Source organism: Siphateles boraxobius, unplaced genomic scaffold (genome assembly GCF_051911475.1).
Source record: "Siphateles boraxobius isolate OS27281-9 unplaced genomic scaffold, OSU_SipBor_1 7, whole genome shotgun sequence".
Lineage (NCBI taxonomy): Eukaryota > Metazoa > Chordata > Actinopteri > Cypriniformes > Leuciscidae > Siphateles > Siphateles boraxobius.
The window spans coordinates 37,905,663-37,927,179 of record NW_027509197.1 but is presented as its reverse complement, the minus strand read 5'-3'; the positions used below and the strand labels follow the sequence as shown (position 1 = coordinate 37,927,179).

General features: G+C 38.5%; 1 protein-coding gene across 3 annotated transcripts in view; it reads left to right on the top strand.

Annotated features, from left to right (window-relative positions):
* Positions 1 to 20,971, top strand: part of slc4a10b (solute carrier family 4 member 10b) — a 78,635-nt gene extending 57,664 nt beyond the window's left edge. For all 3 annotated transcript variants that reach the window (XM_077215816.1, XM_077215818.1, XM_077215817.1), the window contains 15 exons: positions 1,491 to 1,665; positions 2,148 to 2,281; positions 5,312 to 5,557; positions 5,637 to 5,742; positions 6,427 to 6,588; positions 6,707 to 6,820; positions 7,711 to 7,872; positions 8,627 to 8,878; positions 11,491 to 11,559; positions 12,600 to 12,773; positions 13,128 to 13,250; positions 14,967 to 15,031; positions 15,953 to 16,048; positions 19,379 to 19,402; positions 20,420 to 20,971. In XM_077215816.1, the coding sequence (XP_077071931.1) occupies positions 1,491 to 1,665; positions 2,148 to 2,281; positions 5,312 to 5,557; positions 5,637 to 5,742; positions 6,427 to 6,588; positions 6,707 to 6,820; positions 7,711 to 7,872; positions 8,627 to 8,878; positions 11,491 to 11,559; positions 12,600 to 12,773; positions 13,128 to 13,250; positions 14,967 to 15,031; positions 15,953 to 16,048; positions 19,379 to 19,385 (1,885 nt within the window). In that variant the 3' untranslated portion in view covers positions 19,386 to 19,402; positions 20,420 to 20,971. The remainder of the gene's footprint in view (positions 1 to 1,490; positions 1,666 to 2,147; positions 2,282 to 5,311; positions 5,558 to 5,636; positions 5,743 to 6,426; positions 6,589 to 6,706; positions 6,821 to 7,710; positions 7,873 to 8,626; positions 8,879 to 11,490; positions 11,560 to 12,599; positions 12,774 to 13,127; positions 13,251 to 14,966; positions 15,032 to 15,952; positions 16,049 to 19,378; positions 19,403 to 20,419) is intronic.
* Positions 20,972 to 21,517: the final 546 nt, after the last annotated feature.

The following is a 21,517-nucleotide window of genomic DNA, read 5'->3' as shown; positions in this document are numbered from 1 at the left end:
CGACTTGATTACCATTAACAGTGACAAATGCGCTGTACATAATATCTGATGTGATTTTATCTCTTTCTTCAACTGGACTGACAAATATTATTACTTTTTAAATACAAAATTGAATTAAAATAGTTTTAGCATTTTATCTTTATATGTATGTACTAAATTGATTTCAGTTTTATACATTTATACATAATTTTTGCCACACCAGTTAATGGCGGAGAACTGTGAAAAATCACTGCTGTATTTCTTACAAACTATGAAGTTGTATTTAGCATTTACTAAATTAATATATATATATAAAAAGTATATATATATATATATATATATATATATATATATATATATATATATATATATATATATATATACTTTTTTTTGTCCCTATGACAGTGCAACTGTTTTTTCATATGCAAGATGCGCCAGACTTGCTGTGAAACAGTGCTGGACAAAAAAAAACTGTGACTTATTGAGAGGAATATTCCACATATGTGTCGGAGCATGGAGAAAAAAAAATCCATCCTCCAGCCATCCTATAGATACAATTGCTTTTCTTTTTAGGAAAATGTTAGTAGAAGATATGTGGCTTGCAAGAAATTCGTTACACTGTAAAATAAAAAAATAAAATAAATAATAGTTTGAAAATGAAGCCTGTTTTTTATGTGCTTTATTTTCATCAAAATTAAGCACATTTACCCGCCAAACTCCCATTATTGTAATGCATCTCGATATTGTACAGTATATCTGAATATCTTTTTAATTCCCATTATTCTCATTAATATAATACAGTCCTGTAAAAAAACTAAAACTGTGGCTTAATGCAAGGAATATTCCACATATGTGTTGACAAATGGAGAAAAGCTATCCCATAAACTTTTTTTTCTTCTTTTTTTTAACTTAGGAAAATGTTAGAAAAGTGATTTGCAACAAATTCTCTGCACTCCAAAATAAAAAATAAATAGTTTGAAAATGAAGCCTATTTTTTTTATGTGCAGATTGTTATTGTTATGTAATTGTGACATTATTTTCATGAGAACTAAGCACTTTCCCCTCGCAAATTCCCATTACTGTCATGCATCCTGATATTTTACATTTTAATTCCCATCAGCAATATAATACATTACTGTAAAAATTACAATTTAAGTAATATTAAAATATATATTTTTTGCATAATATAATTGTGACATTATTTTCATGAGAACTAAGCACTTTTCCCCTCCCAAATTCCCATTACTGTCATGCATCCTGATATTTTACATTTTAATTCCCATCATTACTGTAAAAATTACAATTTAAGTAATATTAAAATATTTTTTGCATAATTGTGATCAAAATTTGGAAGGAAAACGTTTAATTGTCATGAAAATAAATTTTTACTGTTTATTTTGCATATACTTCTTTACGGAATATAACAGCTCTGAATTGAGTGGAAGCCAGTTTTCCAGCTCTTTCCGCGGCTCAGAAGGCAGTGAGCGTGTGTGTCTGGTGTGTTTTGTCAGGTTTTTTGGTGGATTAGTTCTGGATGTGAAGAGGAAGGCTCCTCACTTCTTGTCAGATTTCACCGATGCGCTCAGCCTGCAGTGTTTGGCCTCGTTCCTGTTCCTGTACTGCGCATGCATGTCCCCGGTCATCACCTTCGGAGGACTTCTGGGAGAAGCTACTGAGGGACGCATAGTAAGATCACATCAGCACCAGACATTTGATTTGATTTGATTTATTACACTGTAAAAACTCATTTTCATGATTTGTTATCACAACTTTTTATATTTAGTCAAATCAACTTAATTCAGATAGCATAATGTTTTGTGTTTCTATTTATTAAACCAATCTCCTTTGTTGTGTTAACTCAAATTTTTAATTTCAATGAACTCTGCAACCTGGTAACTTACTTTTTTAAGTTAATCCAACAATATATTCTGTTTACAGTGTTGGCAAAGAAAGTAGTGAAATACACTCATTTGTCAAGGATAACGCAATAAATTTAAAAATGTATTTCCTTTGCGGTCCTTGATGTAGAGCACAGACTTCACTCATACTTTTTTTTGTACACGTGTGTCTTGGTCTGCATCTAAGTTGCATAGTCAGCAATAATTTCGTTTATATGAATGTAGTCATCTAAAGGTGTTTTTTTGAACATGTTCTCCCCATATTCTCAGAGTGCCATTGAGTCGCTGTTTGGAGCCTCGATGACGGGAATCGCGTACTCGCTGTTCGCCGGACAGCCTCTCACTATACTGGGCAGCACTGGACCCGTCCTGGTGTTTGAGAAAATATTGTTCAAGTTCTGCAAGTATGTCTAATGCCATTGCTCTGATCTTTCATATTGCTTAGTGCAAACACTTGTTTAAATTGAACGAATTAAAGAACATTATTCATATTAATTGTTTTAGCTAATGTAATTATCTGATGCCATCTATCTATCTATCTATCTATCTATCTATCTATCTATCTATCTATCTATCTATCTATCTATCTATCTATCTATCTATCTATCTATCTATCTATCTATCTATCTATCTATCTATCTATGTATCTATCTATCTATCTCTCATTCTATCTATCTCTCATTCTATCTATCTCTATTGTTCTATCTATCGTTTTAATATTTTATTTCTCATTCTGTCTATCATTTTGTCTATCTATCTATCTATCTATCTATCTATCTATCTATCTATCTATCTATCTATCTATCTATCTATCTATCTATCTATCTATCTATCTATCTTCTTTTTATTGCTTTATCTCGTTCTATCCATCATTCTATCATTTATCTCTCATTCTATCTATTTCTATTGTTTTGTCTCATTCTATCTATCTATCAATCATTCTATCTGTTTTATCTTTCGTTTCTTTCTATTTGTCATTCTATCATTTATCTCTCGTTCTATCTACTGTTCTATAATTTGTTTAATCCCTCGTTCTGTCTACTGTTCAAACATTTAATCTCTATCTATCTATCTATCTATCTATCTATCTATCTATCTATCTATCTATCTATCTATCTATCTATCTATCTATCTATCTATCTATCTATCTATCTATCTATCTATCTATCTATCTATCTATCTATCATCTCTCGTTCTACTGTATCTACTGCTCTACCATTTATCTCACATTCTATCTATCATTCTATTGTTTATTTCTCAATCTATCTGTAAGTGTGTGTGTTTGCAGGGAATATGGGCTCACGTGTGTGTGTTTGCAGGGAATACGGGCTCACGTGTGTGTGTGTTTTCAGGGAATACGGGGTCACGGTGTGTGTTTGCAGGGAATACGGGGTCACGGTGTGTGTTTGCAGGGAATACGGGCTTACGTGTGTGTGTGTTTGCAGGGAATACGGGCTCACGTGTGTGTGTTTGCAGGGAATACGGGCTCACGTGTGTGTGTTTGCAGGGAATACGGGCTTACGTGTGTGTGTGTTTGCAGGGTTTACGGGCTCACGTGTGTGTGTGTTTGCAGGGAATACGGGCTCACGTGTGTGTGTTTGCAAGCAATACGGGCTCACGGTGTGTGTTTGCAGGGAATACGGGCTTACGTGTGTGTGTGTTTGCAGGGAATACGGGCTCACGTGTGTGTGTGTTTGCAGGGAATACGGGCTCACGTGTGTGTGTGTTTGCAAGGAATACGGGCTCACGTGTGTGTGTGTTTGCAGGGAATACGGGCTCAAGGTGTGTGTTTTCAGGGAATACGGGCTCACGTGTGTGTGTTTGCAGGGAATACGGGCTTACGTGTGTGTGTTTACAGGGAATATGGGCTCACGTGTGTGTGTGTGTTTGCAGGGAATACGGGCTCACGTGTGTGTGTGTTTGCAAGGAATACGGGCTCACGTGTGTGTCTGTTTGCAGGGAATACGGGCTCACGGTGTGTGTATTCAGGGAATACGGGCTCACGTGTGTGTGTGTTTGCAGGGAATACGGGCTCACGGTGTGTGTTTAGAGGGAATACGGGCTTACGTGTGTGTGTGTTTGCAGGGAATACGGGCTCACGTGTGTGTGTTTAGAGGGAATACGGGCTTACGTGTGTGTGTGTTTGCAGGGAATACGGGCTCACGTGTGTGTGTGTTTGCAGGGAATACGGGCTCACGGTGTGTGTTTGCAGGGAATACGGGCTCACGTGTGTGTGTGTTTGCAGGGAATACAGGCTTACGTGTGTGTGTGTTTGCAGGGAATACGGGCTCACGTGTGTGTGTGTTTGCAGGGAATACGGGCTCACGGTGTGTGTTTGCAGGGAATACGGACTCACGTGTGTGTGTGTTTGCAGGGAATACGGGGTCATGGTGTGTGTTTGCAGGGAATACGGGCTCACGTGTGTGTGTTTGCAGGGAATACGGGCTCACGGTGTGTGTTTGCAGGGAATACGGGCTTACGTGTGTGTGTGTTTGCAGGGAATACGGGCTCACGTGTGTGTGTGTTTGCAGGGAATACGGGCTCACGTGTGTGTGTGTTTGCAAGGAATACGGGCTCACGTGTGTGTGTGTGTTTGAAGGGAATACGGGCTCACGGTGTGTGTTTTCAGGGAATACGGGCTCACGTGTGTGTGTTTAGAGGGAATACGGGCTTACGTGTGTGTGTGTTTGCAGGGAATACGGGCTCACGGTGTGTGTTTGCAGGGAATACGGCCTCACGTGTGTGTGCTTGCAGGGAATACGGGCTCACGGTGTGTGTTTGCAGGGAATACGGGCTCACGGTGTGTGTTTTCAGGGAATACGGGCTCACGTGTGTGTGTTTAGAGGGAATACGGGCTTACGTGTGTGTGTGTTTGCAGGGAATACGGGCTCACGTGTGTGTGTGTTTGCAGAGAATACGGGCTCACGTGTGTGTGTGTTTGCAGAGAATACGGGCTCACGTGTGTGTGTTTGCAGGGAATACGGGCTCACGGTGTGTGTTTACAGGGAATACGGGCTCACGTGTGTGTGTGTTTGCAGGGAATACGGGCTCACGGTGTGTGTTTGCAGGGAATACGGGCTCACGGTGTGTGTTTGCAGGGAATACGGGCTCACGGTGTGTGTTTGCAGGGAATACGGGCTCACGGTGTGTGTTTGCAGAGAATACGGACTCACGTGTGTGTGTTTGCAGGGAATACGGGCTCACGGTGTGTGTTTGCAGGGAATACGGGCTCACGGTGTGTGTTTGCAGGGAATACGGGCTCAGGGTGTGTGTTTGCAGGGAATACGGACTCACGTGTGTGTGTTTGCAGGGAATACGGGCTCACGTGTGTGTGTTTGCAGGGAATACGGGCTCACGGTGTGTGTTTGCAGGGAATACGGGCTCACGGTGTGTGTTTGCAGAGAATACGGGCTCACGTGTGTGTGTGTTTGCAGGGAATACGGGCTGTCGTACCTGTCCCTCAGGGCATGTATCGGGCTGTGGACGGCGTTCCTCTGTCTGCTACTGGTGGCCACTGATGCCAGTTCACTCGTCTGTTACATCACACGCTTCACAGAGGAGGCCTTCGCCTCACTCATCTGCATCATCTTCATCTACGAGGCCTTGGAGAAGCTCATTCATCTCGGGGAGACGTATCCCATTAATATGAACAACAATCTGCAGACACTCACCACTTACAGGTGAACACCCAATTTACAGAATGAAATTGACACCAATTCTGTATTGAAAAGCAAGTTAAAGGATGCTTCTGTTCTTTAGATGTTCCTGTATTGAGCCTGCAAACCCCAGTAATGCCACGCTTCTGTACTGGGAGCAGAACAACATCTCGGCACCAGAGATCTTCTGGGAGGCTCTGGAAGTTCAGGTGTCACAGTTTACAACTGATAGTAACTCTATAAAAATAAATAAGTTTATGCCTAAAAAAAGAGCGCATATCTGTCAGTGAGTTGAAAACTTCCATTTTAATTAAGTTGATTCTTCTGAGCTGATCTTTGTTCTTGTTTTAATCATAAACTCATTTCATTTTGATCAGTTTCACAGAAAACAAGACTTCATATTTTATGTCATTTTGCATTTTAAGTAAATGTATCTTGATTTCTTTCAATTTATTCCTTAATTCTTTAGTTGGTCTTAAAAAGGTCTTAAATGCACCTTTATAAAACCTTCAGAAACCCTGTAGCAAGTGAAAGGTTTTTAGAATAATTGTAAAAATGTCCATCTTCAGCTCTATTCCTTTTCTATTCATTTAAATGGCATGATAGAGAGACTGTTAAGGACATTTAAGCTGTATTAGACTGGATTACATCTGTTAAATCATCATAAAAGCCAAAAAGATCACTGCTTCTGCTCGTCTTATAATGTGGGCAAGAGTTGCACTAACAGCATGTTGAGCAGATGTCTGTGTGTGTGTTTGTTTTGGAGCATTTAAAGGAACAGCTCATCCAAAACTGAATCACTTGTTACCATTTACTCATCCTAGTGTTGTTGTGAGTGAACTATCCTATAAGTAATAAAAAACCTGACCCATTGTTTATCTTTCTAATGTCAGGATTGCATTGAGAAGAAAGGAGAGTTTGTCGGGTCAGCTTGCGGGCCTCATGGTCCGTATGTTCCTGATGTTCTCTTCTGGTCTGTAGTTCTCTTCTTCTCTACAGTGGCCATGTCAGCGTTCCTCAAAGAGTTCAAGACCAGCCGCTACTTCCCCACTAAGGTACCGCAGATCTTTATCCATGAGGAGTTATTTGCAGCCTGGCGCCCTCTAGTGTCACTGTGGAGCGTCTGCTGTTGCTGAAGGAGGGAATCACATTTGTGACGGATGTTTCCTGCAGGTCAGATCCATCATCAGTGACTTCGCAGTGTTCATCACTATTGCTACAATGGTTCTGGTGGATTACGCTCTAGGAGTTCCTTCAACCAAACTACAGGTCCCTAATAAGTTTAAGGTCTGTTCTGTTTCTATCTATCTATCTATCTATCTATCTATCTATCTATCTATCTATCTATCTATCTATCTATCTATCTATCTATCTATCTATCTATCTATCTATCTATCTGTCTGTCTGTCTGTCTGTCTGTCTGTCTGTCTGTCTGTCTGTCTATTGTTCTTTCTACCATTCTATCTATACTTCTATATGTCCATCTATCTATCTATCTATCTATCTATCTATCTATCTATCTATCTATCTATCTATCTATCTATCTATCTATCTATCTATCTATCTATCTATCTATCTATCTATCTATCTATCTATCTATCTATCTATCTATCGTTATATCTATCTATCTATCTATTGTTCTATCTATTGTTCTTTCTATCATTCTATCTATATTTCTATCTATCTATCTATACTTCTATATGTCTATCTATCTATCTATCTATCTATCTATCTATCTATCGTTCTATCTATCGTTCTATCTATCGTTCTATCTCTCTAGAATCTAATCTCCTTTAAACTTCAAGCTTTTAAAACTGATTTCAATCAAACTTACAACTTTTAAAACTATTTTAACTTTTAGACTAATCTTTCTCAAGCCAACATCAAAGATAACTTTATTATCTTGTTTTTCTTTATTACATTTAATTTGAAATAAATTACATTAATTAAAATGTTTTATTTAATTATATGTATTTTTAAAAGAACAATGGTGTGCTAAAAAATGTGATGTGATTTTTTTTTTTAAACCACAATACATATACAATGAAATGCAACTACACACACAATGTTCAAAGTTTATTATGTTAGCTTTATGTTAACTGTAACATAGCATATATTAATAGACTTGATAAGAATAGATGTTGCCAATCTAATTTAGTCTTGCAACATGTCTCCAGCCGACTCGTGACGACCGTGGGTGGTTCATTAACCCGCTGGGACCGAACCCGTGGTGGACGTGTGTGATCACCATCCTCCCCGCTCTCCTCTGCACAATCCTCATCTTCATGGACCAGCAGATCACAGCTGTGATCATCAACAGGAAGGAGCACAAGCTCAAGGTACACACACTCTCTCTCTCTCTCTCTCTCTCTCTCTCTCTCTAACACAGTGGTTCCCAACCTTTTTTTGTCTGAGACCCCCTTTTTCCCAAGAAAATATTTTAGGGCCCCCCTTCACATAGATATTGTGATATTGTCGCTCTTGTAAGCTTGCAGCAAGGATGACAAAATATTTTGTTTTTAAACAAATAGCATGTTTATTACTATAACCAGATATGTTTATGCACAAATAATAGTGTATAATATTGAAAATACTATAACAAAAACATGAGTAGGCAATTTGTAAATTCAAAAACGTAAGCCTTAGAGTAGCCTATTAATTGGCCCTATTTGAAATGCAATAACAAAAATATCAGTATTCACACTGTGTGCAGGGAAAAATAATTAATATAGCCTATTACAAAATGACTGGTGTCTGGGACCTCGTTGAAAACCCATTTTTTGGTCAGCCAGGGGATCGTGAATAAAATTAGCTAATGTAATATGATCGTTTGGCGCTCTAGCGATTAATAAAACATGGTTTTGGAAAATGGATTCATGATGTACTCGCTCATTATATAAATTTAGTACATTTTGAACACAAAAAAAGTTTGTGCTGCTTTAATGCTCACTGTTCAACACTTTTCAAAATATGCCGCGACCCCCCAAAGATCTCGCTGAGGCCCCCTTGTGGGAACCGATGCTCTAACACACACACACACACGAGGAATCTTTATGAAGTGGTTATTAATTATTCACCTTCTCTTGCCCGCAGAAAGGCTGTGGCTATCACCTGGACCTGTTCATGGTGGGCGTGATGCTGGGCGTTTGCTCTCTGATGGGTCTGCCGTGGTTCGTGGCGGCGACGGTTCTGTCCATCACTCACGTGAACAGTCTGAAGCTGGAGTCCGAGTGTTCGGCTCCCGGAGAGCAGCCCAAGTTCCTCGGGATCAGAGAGCAGCGTGTCACCGGCCTCATGATCTTCCTCCTCATGGGCTGCTCTGTGTTCATGACCTCAGTGCTTAAGGTCTGAGCTCAACGATCAACATACTTACATTTATGGGTACTGTCTAGTGTTGTCATAAGTACCTACTTCAGTACCAAGTCGATACTGACCCTTAAAAAAAATTCTGCTTTGAGTGCTGTTGAGCGGATTCATAAACACCTCTGATTGGCCATTGTGTTCACATACTCATCAAATATGTCAGTGATTGGCTACAATGATCAGCGCTTCAAAAACATGTTGAAAATATACATCAATAGGCGCGTTTCCATTACAGATTTGCGCAAAACTGTTGCGATTTTTTTCTAAATGTCAACAAAAAACTATTGCGAAATGACGGTGTTTCCATTAACTGATGTTATGCGACTAAGTCATTCCAAAAATCATGGCGATGGATGTTGGTAGGTTTATGTATATCCCAGCCACTGCACTGGCCATTATTATTAATCGAAGGAGACATGTGTGTGTTATCCAATCATTAATGGCAAGGAAAGACAATACTTGAGAGTGGCACATATGAGGAGTTTCTGGGCGTTTCTCTCTCAGATCTGCTTCGAGGTCTTGATTGTGGCATTTCTTTGAGGTTTAGAATCCAGTATTCCTGTAATTCTTTTGTCTTTTATTAATTTAAGAAAGAACTCTGTCTCATCTTCTTTCCAGACAAACCGCGTCATCTACGTCAGGTTTCCATTGCAGTTTTGCAAAATATTTATTTTTCGAATTGCCTGAACAAACCACCTCATGCGATCGTAAAAACTTTTTTGCGATAAATGGGAGTTTTTGCGAAATTGACGTGTTTCCATTGGGCGTATTTTCTTTTAAATTTTCAAAGCGTCACATTTTTTAAATTTCAGTACCGACTTGGTACATTTGACAACACTAGTACTGTCATTTACTGTTGCTCCGTGAAATCCAGTCTCTCCGATAAGAATCTGCATGATCGTGAGTTTCACGCGGGGGCGAAGAAGTTCCCGCACAGATTTCGCTCATGTTTCAGTTGCGAATGACACACAGTTGGTCGCCGCGCTGACCAAGCTTGGTTTGAAAGTGACTTCTGTGTGAGCTGTGCTTTACACATCTATGGCCCTGTTTACAGCTGGTATTAAGATGCGTTTCGGTCGATCGGATCAGATTTAGAGACGACTCTAAATTCAGGTGTAAACGGGGTCTAAAACGTTTTGAGCTTGTCCACTTTCGACAGCTTCCAGAGGTAGTTGAAAACACATTCGACAGTTAGTCGTAAACGCTAATGTTGTCGAATGTGTTCAAACAGCCAGAAAAGACTTTCTACTCTCCGTCTACTGATTTAATGCGTAAACATTATGGGTAGCGTGCTAGTCAGACGAGATTTAAACTTTTTCGGCTGGAGACCCTAGTTTGTTTTGAAGAGGAAAAACCCACCAAGCACAACATTCTCTCATCATTCCTGATTTCTAACACACACACACTAGAGAAGAAACTAAAGCTGATGCTCTCTGTGTGTTTTTATGTGTTTCCAGTCATGTTCATATGTAAATTACGCAAGCCATGGGTGTCAGAAGCAAAAAAAAAGTGGGTGGGTCCTCCCCCAGAAAAATGTTACTGGAGTAAATGCCATTTCATGTATTCTGGTCCAAACCGGATCTTAAAAGCCCGCTGAAATGCCCTGATTCAATGTGTGGACGTCATTTCCTCTGAAACAGGAAGGCAGGGCGGGATATAATGATCAGCTCCGCCCCTTTTTTTAAATAGCCAATACACTTATTTCACGCAGCCGTTATTTTGAAACCGAAAGCGAGGCTCCGGTGGGAAGAAAACCAGAAGTGTCGCCTTTAATCATAGGAGAGTCGCGAATGCGATGGCGTATTGTTGTGTTTAATGTAGAAATTAGTTAATCTAAAAATGTACATACATTTCTTTCATACCTTAGACTATATACAGTGAAAATCATTTATACATTTTTTTTTTCAGAAAGTAAAAAAAGAAGCAGGAACGAACTATATCTATATATCCTATATTGGATATTAACATCCAATAGTGTAAATCGCGGCAGCAGCATCAGGTTTGTAGTCCAAGGCATTGTTGTCTATCTTTACTTCCGGGGTTCTTCTCACCGGAGCCTCGATATCGTTTTCAAAATAACGGCTGCGTGAAATAAGCGTATAGCGTTTAGTTTATATCACAGCTCGGCCAGAGCCGTTGAACCCAGTAAAGCCGCAGTTTCCTCCTAATCTCCTCCATATCACTTTAAAATATAACATTATGTGCAGAATTCAAACGGGTCCGATACGATTTCTGGTCTGCGGCGACTCGATCACATGATCCTCTCTGTGCTGTCATGCCTCTGGACCGGAGCTGATGCGATTCACGTGACACTAACCAACCAGACTTCATTCGCCCCAATGGAAAGCATATTTACACTGTCTGAATTGTTCCCTATCCCCTATATAGTGCACTATGTGCCATTCACCATGTAGAAAATAGTAAATGTGTGATCAAGTGACCAATTTCAGCCGCAGATTCAGCATCAATAATGTAGCTTCAGATTCTCGAGAGCATTTGATTGTTTTTTGCACAAAAATCTGCACTGAGATTAAATGAGGACCTCTGGGAGAAAATCTAATATTAACAAACATTTTTTAATATCGTCTCCTTAGTTCATTCCAATGCCGGTGCTGTATGGAGTTTTCCTTTACATGGGTGCGTCTTCACTGAGAGGAATACAGGTAAAGAAACTGCAGACAACATTTGTTTATCTTACACTGTGTCTTAACCAGATGTGAAGCGATGCTGTGACGTGATAAAAGACAACTTCTACATGTTAATCAGAGTTTTAGTCATAACCGGCTGCAATGACGATATACAAGACAAATCTATTTTCAATAGCTTTTTTCTAGATCCACAACAATATTCAAAACAGTATTATTTTAGTATCATTGAGATACTATTATAGGTTTTATTAATATTTCTGTTTTTATTTTTTAGACTGAAGATTTTAATTTTAGTTAACGTTTTAGTGAGTGTTTTTGTCATTTGTAGTTTTTCTCTTTTTTTTTTTAATATGTCAATATAATTTACTTATATTTCAGTTTAGGTTATTTTAGCACATCAAGTAAAACTAATTAAAATGAGAAATGTATAGTTTTTATGTTTCATGTTAGTTAACGTTTATTTGATTTGATTTTTTTTAGGATTTAAAAAAAAAATTGTACATAACTAGAATAGTATAAATTCATTATAAAAATGAATGTGAAAGTGCCATCCACCTTATTTTACAACACGGAAATAAGGTGTTTTTGTGAATGTGTGAGACTATAGGGAAATAACCAGCGAAAAAAATCAAATTGCTGTAAACTGTAAAACTGTTTGCGCTTCAAAACAGCGTGTTTATAATTAAGACAATACATAATACAGTATATATAAAATAATATGATAAGAACCTTTCACCATTCAGAAAATAAACTGAAGTGAATGACAGCGGAAGCCAGGCACATTCAAAATACTAATGGCCTGAAAAATAAGGTGCATGCGATTTTATTATTTTACATTACTTTTTTTTAAGCCTAAAAATCACACTTTTAAATTCAGGCTAATTTATGTATACAGTTTTTCCAAAACTGAGGCAACCTTGACAAACAGTTAAACTAAAGACAAAAACGGTTGAACTGAAATGAGAAAATTTGTTGTTGTTTTAGATTATTTTGATCATTGTCATCTTGAGCCCTTTTTGGAAGTTTTCATATTCACATATTTGTCATCCTCTTAGTTTTTTGATCGTGTGCGATTGTTCGGGATGCCGGCTAAACACCAGCCGGACTTCATTTACCTGAGACACGTCCCGCTCAGAAAGGTTCATCTGTTCACCGTCGTCCAGCTCAGCTGTCTGGTTCTCCTCTGGGTCATCAAAACCTCCAGGGCTGCCATCGTCTTCCCAATGATGGTATATGTTTAACATATATTTCACATATTATACTTATATTGCTAATACTGACCACAGTATGCAAGTGTAAGCAACTCATTTTATCCACCGTACAGTATATTTCTGAAAAGCTTGCCTTTTTCTTCTTGCAACCAACCAAGTTTATTAAGGTTTATATACTAAATCTCCTCTCAATCCATTAAAATGTATAGTTTTAATTTAGTGAATAAATCCACAGGCATAAAGGTTTTAAGATCATGTAAACATATAGTCAGTCAGACGTTTCTCTGCTGGTGTAATTGCCTCTCTTAACTGTCTTGATGAATGTTTCTTGTGAAATATGTGATAATTGAATTAGTGATTTGCTCCTGGTAGGTGTTGGCGCTGGTGTTTATAAGGAAGCTGCTGGATGTTTTCTTCACGAAGAGAGAGCTCAGCTGGCTCGATGACCTCATGCCCGAGAGCAAGAAGAAGAAACTGGATGACGCTGAGCGAGAGGTGAGCTTTACCATTCACACGCAGAACAGAAAGAGTAAATGTAATGCACAGATGTGCCAGACTCGAAGAGTGGAAGAGGGGTTTAAAAGGCAACAAGAGACTTCTAATCAAATCATGAAAATCATTAACAGTACTGTTCAAAAGTTTTGTTATTGTATCTAATGCTCACCAAGCCTGCATTTATTTGATCAAATATTCTAATATTATGATTTGCTGCCCAAGCACAATTTCTTATTATTATCAAGGTTGAAATCAGTTGTGCTGCTTCATATTTTTGTTGAAATGCATTTTTCTTCGGGATTCTTTGATGAAAAGAAGTTTTAGAACAGCATTTATTTAAATATATAATATTTTGTAACATTTTAAAGATTTTTACTGTCACTTTTGATCACTTTAATGTGTCCTTGCTGAATAAATGTATTAATTTTCTGTTATAAAAGAAATACATTTTGATCCCAAACTTTTGAATGCAATGTCCTCTGTTGGATTTGAGCGGTATGACATTCACTCATGCTTTTATTGATATTAAGCCTTATTCATTAAACATGAGCAGAATACATTTCATAAATCATAATTGTTTATAATTCATTGGATAAATAAATCACGTGATCACTCAAGCGGCTTGGCAAAGCCAGGCTTTCAGATTTCATAAACATAAACTGCACATTTGAATTACTGTAAGTCTTGTGTGCATTTGTTGTTTATCCAAATACTTCAAATCAAAGTTTATAATAATTTGATTTATCTGGGAGCTGGCTGGCTTTAATGCATCAGAACATTTTATTGAAGACATTTTTCTAATCCCTATGTAGAAATCGAACGGGAAAAACACATTTCTCTGTTGTACAGAAGCAATTTAGTGAGTTTGCTTCTTGTGTCTAATGCATTCATGTCAAATAGACTTTATGTGCAGAACATTATATTTCATATTGTTGTACTTTTGTTGCTAGGCACCTCTAATCCATCATATAATTGAGATTATTACATTTTGCCACTGAAATAACCCCCATGCAGAATTTGGTGACTTTTTGCCACAGAGCGACAAAGCTGTTTTTTAGAAGAAAAATAGATAATAGGGGGGATAAAAACCTGCTACAAAAACTTGACTGTTTGGACCCATAACACCACAAGTAATTAGTATTTGGAAGATGATTTCTATATAACTGAACGATTCAACATGACTGCTGGTTGAGTTTATTTATATAAGCTGAATGAGAGGAACAGGATGAGATTTTGAGAACTCCGGAGGTCCTGCTTTAATGAGGAGATCTGATTTGTGCTCCAGTTTTACAGTTTGTTTTTCCTGCAATCAGAGACTTTCTGACCCCCTGGCAAATAATCTCATGTTTTACTCTTGCTAAAATTGCCATGATTCGTTTCTTATAGAGGGACCCCGATTCACCCACCTCAGTGTCTCAATGCATTCGTTTCATGCCAAACAAATGGAACATGAATCGATCTGCCAAAATGTCCTTCAGCAAAGTTATTTAATCTCAAAGGGTCTCTGAAGTTCTCTTTGGCTGGACGGGAATAAAACTCTCTCTCTCTCTCTCTCTCTCTCTCTCTCTCTCTCTCTCTCTCTCTCTCTCTCTCTCTCTCTCTCTCTCTCTCTCTCTCTCTCTCTCTCTCTCTCTCTCTCTCTCTCTCTCTCTCTCTCTCTCTCTCTCTCTCTCTCTCTCTCTCTCTCTCTCTCTCTCTCTCTGTGTTTACTGCCAGGAGGAGCAGAGTATTTTGGCAGAGGAAGAAGGAATCGTACAAGTGCCATTGGAGGGACATTACAAGTATGGACCAGATTTTCCTAACTTATTCTCACAATAGCAGGCAATACTAGTTTTTGTTGGCTTATTAAAACAGAAAGGCCATAGTTTCAGTGATATCCATGGGTTCCGTCCGTAAAACACGACTTTGAGTGCAGTATTTAATTTAATTAAAAAAAAAAACAGCAATAGAATCAGAACGTGCACAAACACACTCTTCTATGGGGTTCTATATAGAACTCGTGTTCTTGACTCAATTTTAAAGAATCCTTTTTGCCAAAATGAGAAATGTCTTAAATGAATGCGTACTTTCATATTTAATTGGTTTTTTTAAATGTTTTCTAGTGATAAAGGTTGCTTATAATTCATAAAATTTAATAAAAAAACAAATTAATTCAAACTAAATTCATAAAATGGTACAGTGCACGGTTCTACCATATATATGAAGTGCCTGACAGAACTAAATCATAATTTAAAAAAAACAGCCAATGCACATGTGCAGTCTCAGCGATTGGCTCTTTTACTTAGAAGGCGGGGCTTATTCCACCATATTGCTGTTGCACTTTCTCCCATTCATAGTAATATGAGTGCACCATCTTTGCATATCTAAAGTCTTTGGTATGGATACTTAGCGTACAGTACATACATGCATACTTTACATACATACACAAGAGAATAGAGAGAACCAAATCAAGAAGAAGAGAGTTATATAAATTCAAGAAATAATATAAATCTAGAAAAATTACAGTAACAAATCTTCCAGTAATAGGGTTTGAAAAAAGCTACAAATGATAAATATTAACATTTATTAATTAGAGATTGTCAAGCATTCACTATTATATTACAATTTTGAGTCTGAATTTCATATTTTATGATTGTTTTCATGCACACGCTTTAATAATAATGTCAGATTTCATGTTATATTTATATGATATTTTTTTTCAGAGATGATCCTTCTATTGTCAACATTACTGATGAAATGTCCCGAGGCTCCTTTGGAAGTACTTGGAACACCGCCAACTCCAAAAATGATCCAAAAAGGTTCTGATTCATTTTCATATGAAATGTTTTTGGTATCTTTCTGCAACCAGCAGCCACATGATTTGAAATCATTAATGTTTATTGCACTTGGCTGTAAACGGTGTGGAACGAGTTACATGCTGAAGTTTAAAAGTCACACTGTACGATTTATAATGTTATAATTTATAATGGGATCTCAGTTTGTCTTGAAAGGAACATTGGAAAAAAATGAAGACGAAGTGGTGGTTTGTTGTTGTTGCACTTATTGGGTCGCCAGGTTCTTCACTCCTATTGTTATTTTTTTGGTATTTGATGCTGTCGTATGAGAAGTTGATCGCAGCGGTCATTAATCGGCTCTCGGTGAACATGTCAAACTAGCGATCAAAGACTTCAGATTTTTGCCTAGGATCAGAGGAATCTTTTAGGATTGTCAAAATGTGTCTCAGACAGCCCAATCGTACCGTGTGTATCCGGCTTTATTCAAATCAGTGATGCTTGCAGAGTTCAAATTGAAAGGTCCATATTAATTTATCATTGTTTTACTGTTATATTTACAGGGATTGTAGACAAAATATTTGTCACTTAGGGTGTGTTAACACTTGTTCGTTTTGGTTAATTTGGTCCGTTCCAAAAAAAAAAAGGGCCGTTCCTGGTCCTCTTAGCGTTCACGTTGGCATTTTACTACCGAACCTAAAGATACTAAACCTAAAGGCATAAGGATGTGTTCACAACCTGATTGGCTGGCTTTTTATTACATATATTTTGCAACAGAACTTTCTGAACGTTCAAAACAATGCTGTTTGGTGTGGTAAATGTGCTTGTTGTATGTGCGTAGTCGATATATGATGGTATTATGACCAGCTGAGAACTCGTGAAGAGCTTATGAAATGTGTTAGGAGTCAAAACAGTGTCAGGAATCCCTCCGTCACACACACACACACACACACACACACACACACACACACACACACACACACACACACACACACACACACACACACACACACACACACACACACACACACACACACGCACACACACACACACACACACACACACACACACACACACACACACACACACACACACACAAACCAAGATCTGCTGTGAGGAGACGCGGTTCTGATGCCTGAACTGAAAAGTGACAACATCATGAATATGACGAGAAAAAACTGGTACGCTTGAGCTGTCCTGTTTAGGGTCTCATCTTCCTGTTTTTGGTTCTTTACATCATGTCTTTGGGCTGTGTTGCGTTCATATTTCAGTCGAACCGCACCAGAGTTGGTTTGGAAGTGGATCGAGACCCATCTTTACAGGGTGTGTTCACACTTGGCATGTTTGATTGGATTAAAACGAACCCTGGTGTGATTGCTCTGTTAGTGCGGTTCATGAATAAGTGTGAATGCTATCACCTGAACCCGGCTGTAAAGATGGGTCTCGATCCGCTTCCAAACCAACTCTGGTGCGGTTCGACTGAAATATGAACGCAACACAGACCAAAGACATGTAAACGACCAAACACAGGAAGATGAGACTCTAAAGAGGAAAGAATACTCGAGCATAAGCAAATCTTGGTTTGTGTGTGTGAGGGATTTCTGACACTGTTTTGACTCCTTTAAACATTCATGGTCAAAACACCATCACATGTAGCAAATATTACTTGGAGTAATATTTGATGACCAGCTGACCTTCACAGACCACATTACAAAGACTGCTCGATCATGCAGGTTTGCAATGCACAACATCAGGAAGATCAGGCCTTTCCTAACTGAGCATGAAACACTTCTCGTCCAGGCCCTGGCTATTTCTAGGCTTGATTACTGCAATGCTCTTCTGGCTGGACTTCCGTCATGTGTAACTAAACCTCTACAAATGATCCAGAACGCTGCAGCCCGCCTTGTCTTCAACGAGCCCAAAAGGGCCCACGTCACTCCTCTCCTCATCTCTCTGCACTGCTTCCACTCGCTGCTCGCATCAAGTTCAAGGCATTGACGTTTGCTTACAGATCGACCACAGGCTCAGCTCCCTCCTACTTTCACTCGCTCCTACGAGTCTACACCAAGCGGCAACATTCTAATCTGAAAAATGAAGCCTACCCGGAAGTGCGAAAAACTGCAATACATCGAAAATCCGCTAGGGGCAGGTCCCAAAAGGGAGCAAATGTTCATAGACCCCCATGTTAAAATGTCCGTTTTCACAGCATAAATTCATGTTTTTACAGGTTGGTCCCATGGACTTTTATAGTATTTTTCGATAGTTTCCGAGTGCCTGACAACTGTGAGGGGTGTGAACTTTTTTCTAACTCGTTAGCTTAGATCTTATTTAGATATAAAATGTATGACAAATAAGGGCGTGGTTAACTTTGATTGACAGCGTGATTGACAGCTGATAACGGGCTGCGCCGAGTGGAATTCCTGAAATTTGACGTCTCGGCCATGATCTGACACAACTCATCATACCACCTCTGTATTCTTTCTGAAAAGATTTTCAAAGATGGCGCCGCCCATACCCCCCATAAACGGCCTCAAAACCGTTCTTCTGAAAGTCTATGGGTGACGTCAGAGACGCTTTGTCCATATTTTTTACAGTCTATGGTCTACACCCCTACCAGAAACCTACGATCGGTACTTAACAAGAAATAAAAAAAAATAAAAACTTTTCCTTTTCCTTTAAATTCTCCCTTGTCTGGCTTATGCTACTCTGAGCAATGCCTGAACTTTGTATTTTGAGCACTTCTTGCGTTGTTTTTTTGCCTCTTCACAATGACTTGACTCGTCTTTAGTCCTCAGTTGTAAGTCGCTTTGGATAAAAGTGTCTGCTAAACGACTAAATATAAATGTAATGTAGCTACGTACATACAACGAGTGCATTTAGCGCAGAACACAGCATTGTGTGGATGTTCGGTAAGTTCCGTCTCAAAATAGGCAATACGTCATAAAAGCCAATCAATCAGGCTGTGAACATCCCTATGCCTTTATGTTCGATATCTTTAGGCTTATGTGATGAAAATGCCAATGTAAACACTAAGTGGACCAGGACTTTTTTTTTTTGGTTCGGACCAAACGAACCAAGTGTGAACACACTCTCAGAGTCTCGTACCGCTTGTTTGGTTCAGATGGCAACGTTCACACTTATTCAAATGGACAGAGCAATCGCACCGGGGTTCGTTTTAATCCAACCCAACATGCCAACTGTGAACACCCCCTTAGTTTTCTGTGCATTAACTTTACTAAACCTTTAATGGTCATTGTTTGGAAACACGTGTGTACATATTGGACAATTATTTTACATGATAAGAAAATTTAGATTTAATTATTTATTCTTTCTTCTTTCTTTGTCTCCTTTCCTAAGCTTGTAGAGGCTGAGCCCCCAAAGGTAAGTGTTCTCATAGCAACATCCCACGTCACTTACGGATCTCATCTCCTCTTTCTTCGCATGGCAACAAGTATTTTGACCAAATTGGCGGCGTTCATTGTAATCCATCTGGAACAGACATTTACCATTATGTGTCTCTCCAAGAATGTTTGAATTCACCCCAATTTTCCAACCCAGTTAGTCAGTCGAAAACAATAAATCATTCACATCTCTCTGGAAGTGTCAGACAAAGATAGACAGCATGTGATCGTCTTTTGTTGTTGTTGTTGTTGTCGTTGGTGGTTTTTACTACTTGGACAACAAAAATGTCTAATCAGCCGTGGACATGAATGTGTGTCCGGTCTGCTCATTATTATTATTATTATTAATTATTATTATCGAGATCATCATGTGCGGTGAATTCAGAGGGAAATATTCTGCACATAAAGTCTATTTTACATGAATGCATTAGATAAAACTAGCAAACTCACTAAATGGCATCTGTGCATCAGAGAAATGTGTTCTCCCATTTATTCTATTCATTGGAATTTGATCATTTTCTTCAATAAAAAGTTCTGATGCATCAACAAAACCAGGCATCTCCAAGATAAATCAAAATACTATAAACTTTGATTTGAAGTATTTGGAAACACAACAAATGCACAAGACTTTTGTGATTTTTGAGGAAATTAACTACATCCAATGATGCATTGCATATTTCTATCAAATAAGCAATGATGGAACAATATAAAATACCACATATTTGAAGTGCATTGCACAATGTCATTTCCGATGCTTCATGGGAACCTGGTTTAGTTAGTTTACTTTAGTTAATTTGTGGCGTCTACAGAAAGACTCTGAGCTAAAAATTGAAAGGTTGTTATTATTATAGTATATGTTTTTCTATTGATTCATTTTCAAAATGAATTGAATTTGCCAAACTGATCGACATTTAATAAAAACAGTCATTACACACTGCACTCTTGCCATTTAGGTTCATTCGGGTGAACTAATTTTCCTTTTTATGTTATTTTGCAGCCTATCAAATAAGAGAATGCACAAGAAGCGTCGATGTAAAGAAGAGATATGAGAATCTGACTTATCTGATACACTGTGTTCACACATGCATGCACACACCACACACACACACACACACACACACACACACACACACACACACTCACTCACACACACAACGCACACAGTTATACTCACACGCACACAATTACACACACACACCACACACACATAAACACGCACACTTAAACTTACACACACACACACACACACACACACACTCTCTCTCTCTCTCTCTCTCTCTCTCTCCCACACACACACACAACGCACACAATTATACTCACACGCACGCACACACACACACTCACTCTCTTTCACACACACAAAACGCACACAATAGTACTCACTCGCACACAATTACACACACACACACACACTCACACACACACACACACACACACACACACTCACACACACACACACACACACACACACACACACACACACACACACACACACACACACACACACACACACACACACACACACACACACACACACACACACACACACACTTAACTAGCTATCCAAATAGAGTTCTATTGTTTTTTCAAGGAATAGTTCATAACAATGAAGAAAATAAAAGAGATTTTTATTTTTAGGTGAACTATTCCTATAGCGGTCACTTGTATAAACATAGCCGCTACATTAAGACTGTCTTGAGAACTAGTCTGATCAACTACAGTTAATTAGGGCTAATCAGTCTTACTTTTCTGATTCAAAGCTTAGCTGATTCATTTGAAAGAATAGTCTAAGCAGTTAATGCAAACGGCCACAGGTATTAATAATGCAAATTTTAATGAGAATAACCCGCACACAAACTCTACCCCTAACCCAACTCCTGAATGAAAACCTTTCACAGTTGTGTTATGCTTAAAACATTATTTGCTTTATGAACAAATTATCAATGAGTTTTTACAGATTTAACTAACTTATGGAGACATTATCCAGCATTTTTGTCCTTAAAGTATGGCTAGTTTTCAAGTAAACGCACATGTAAAGCTCCCAGTCTCGTCTTGTGCTTCTGTATTTTTAAAGTATATCACAATGCTAAGCTTT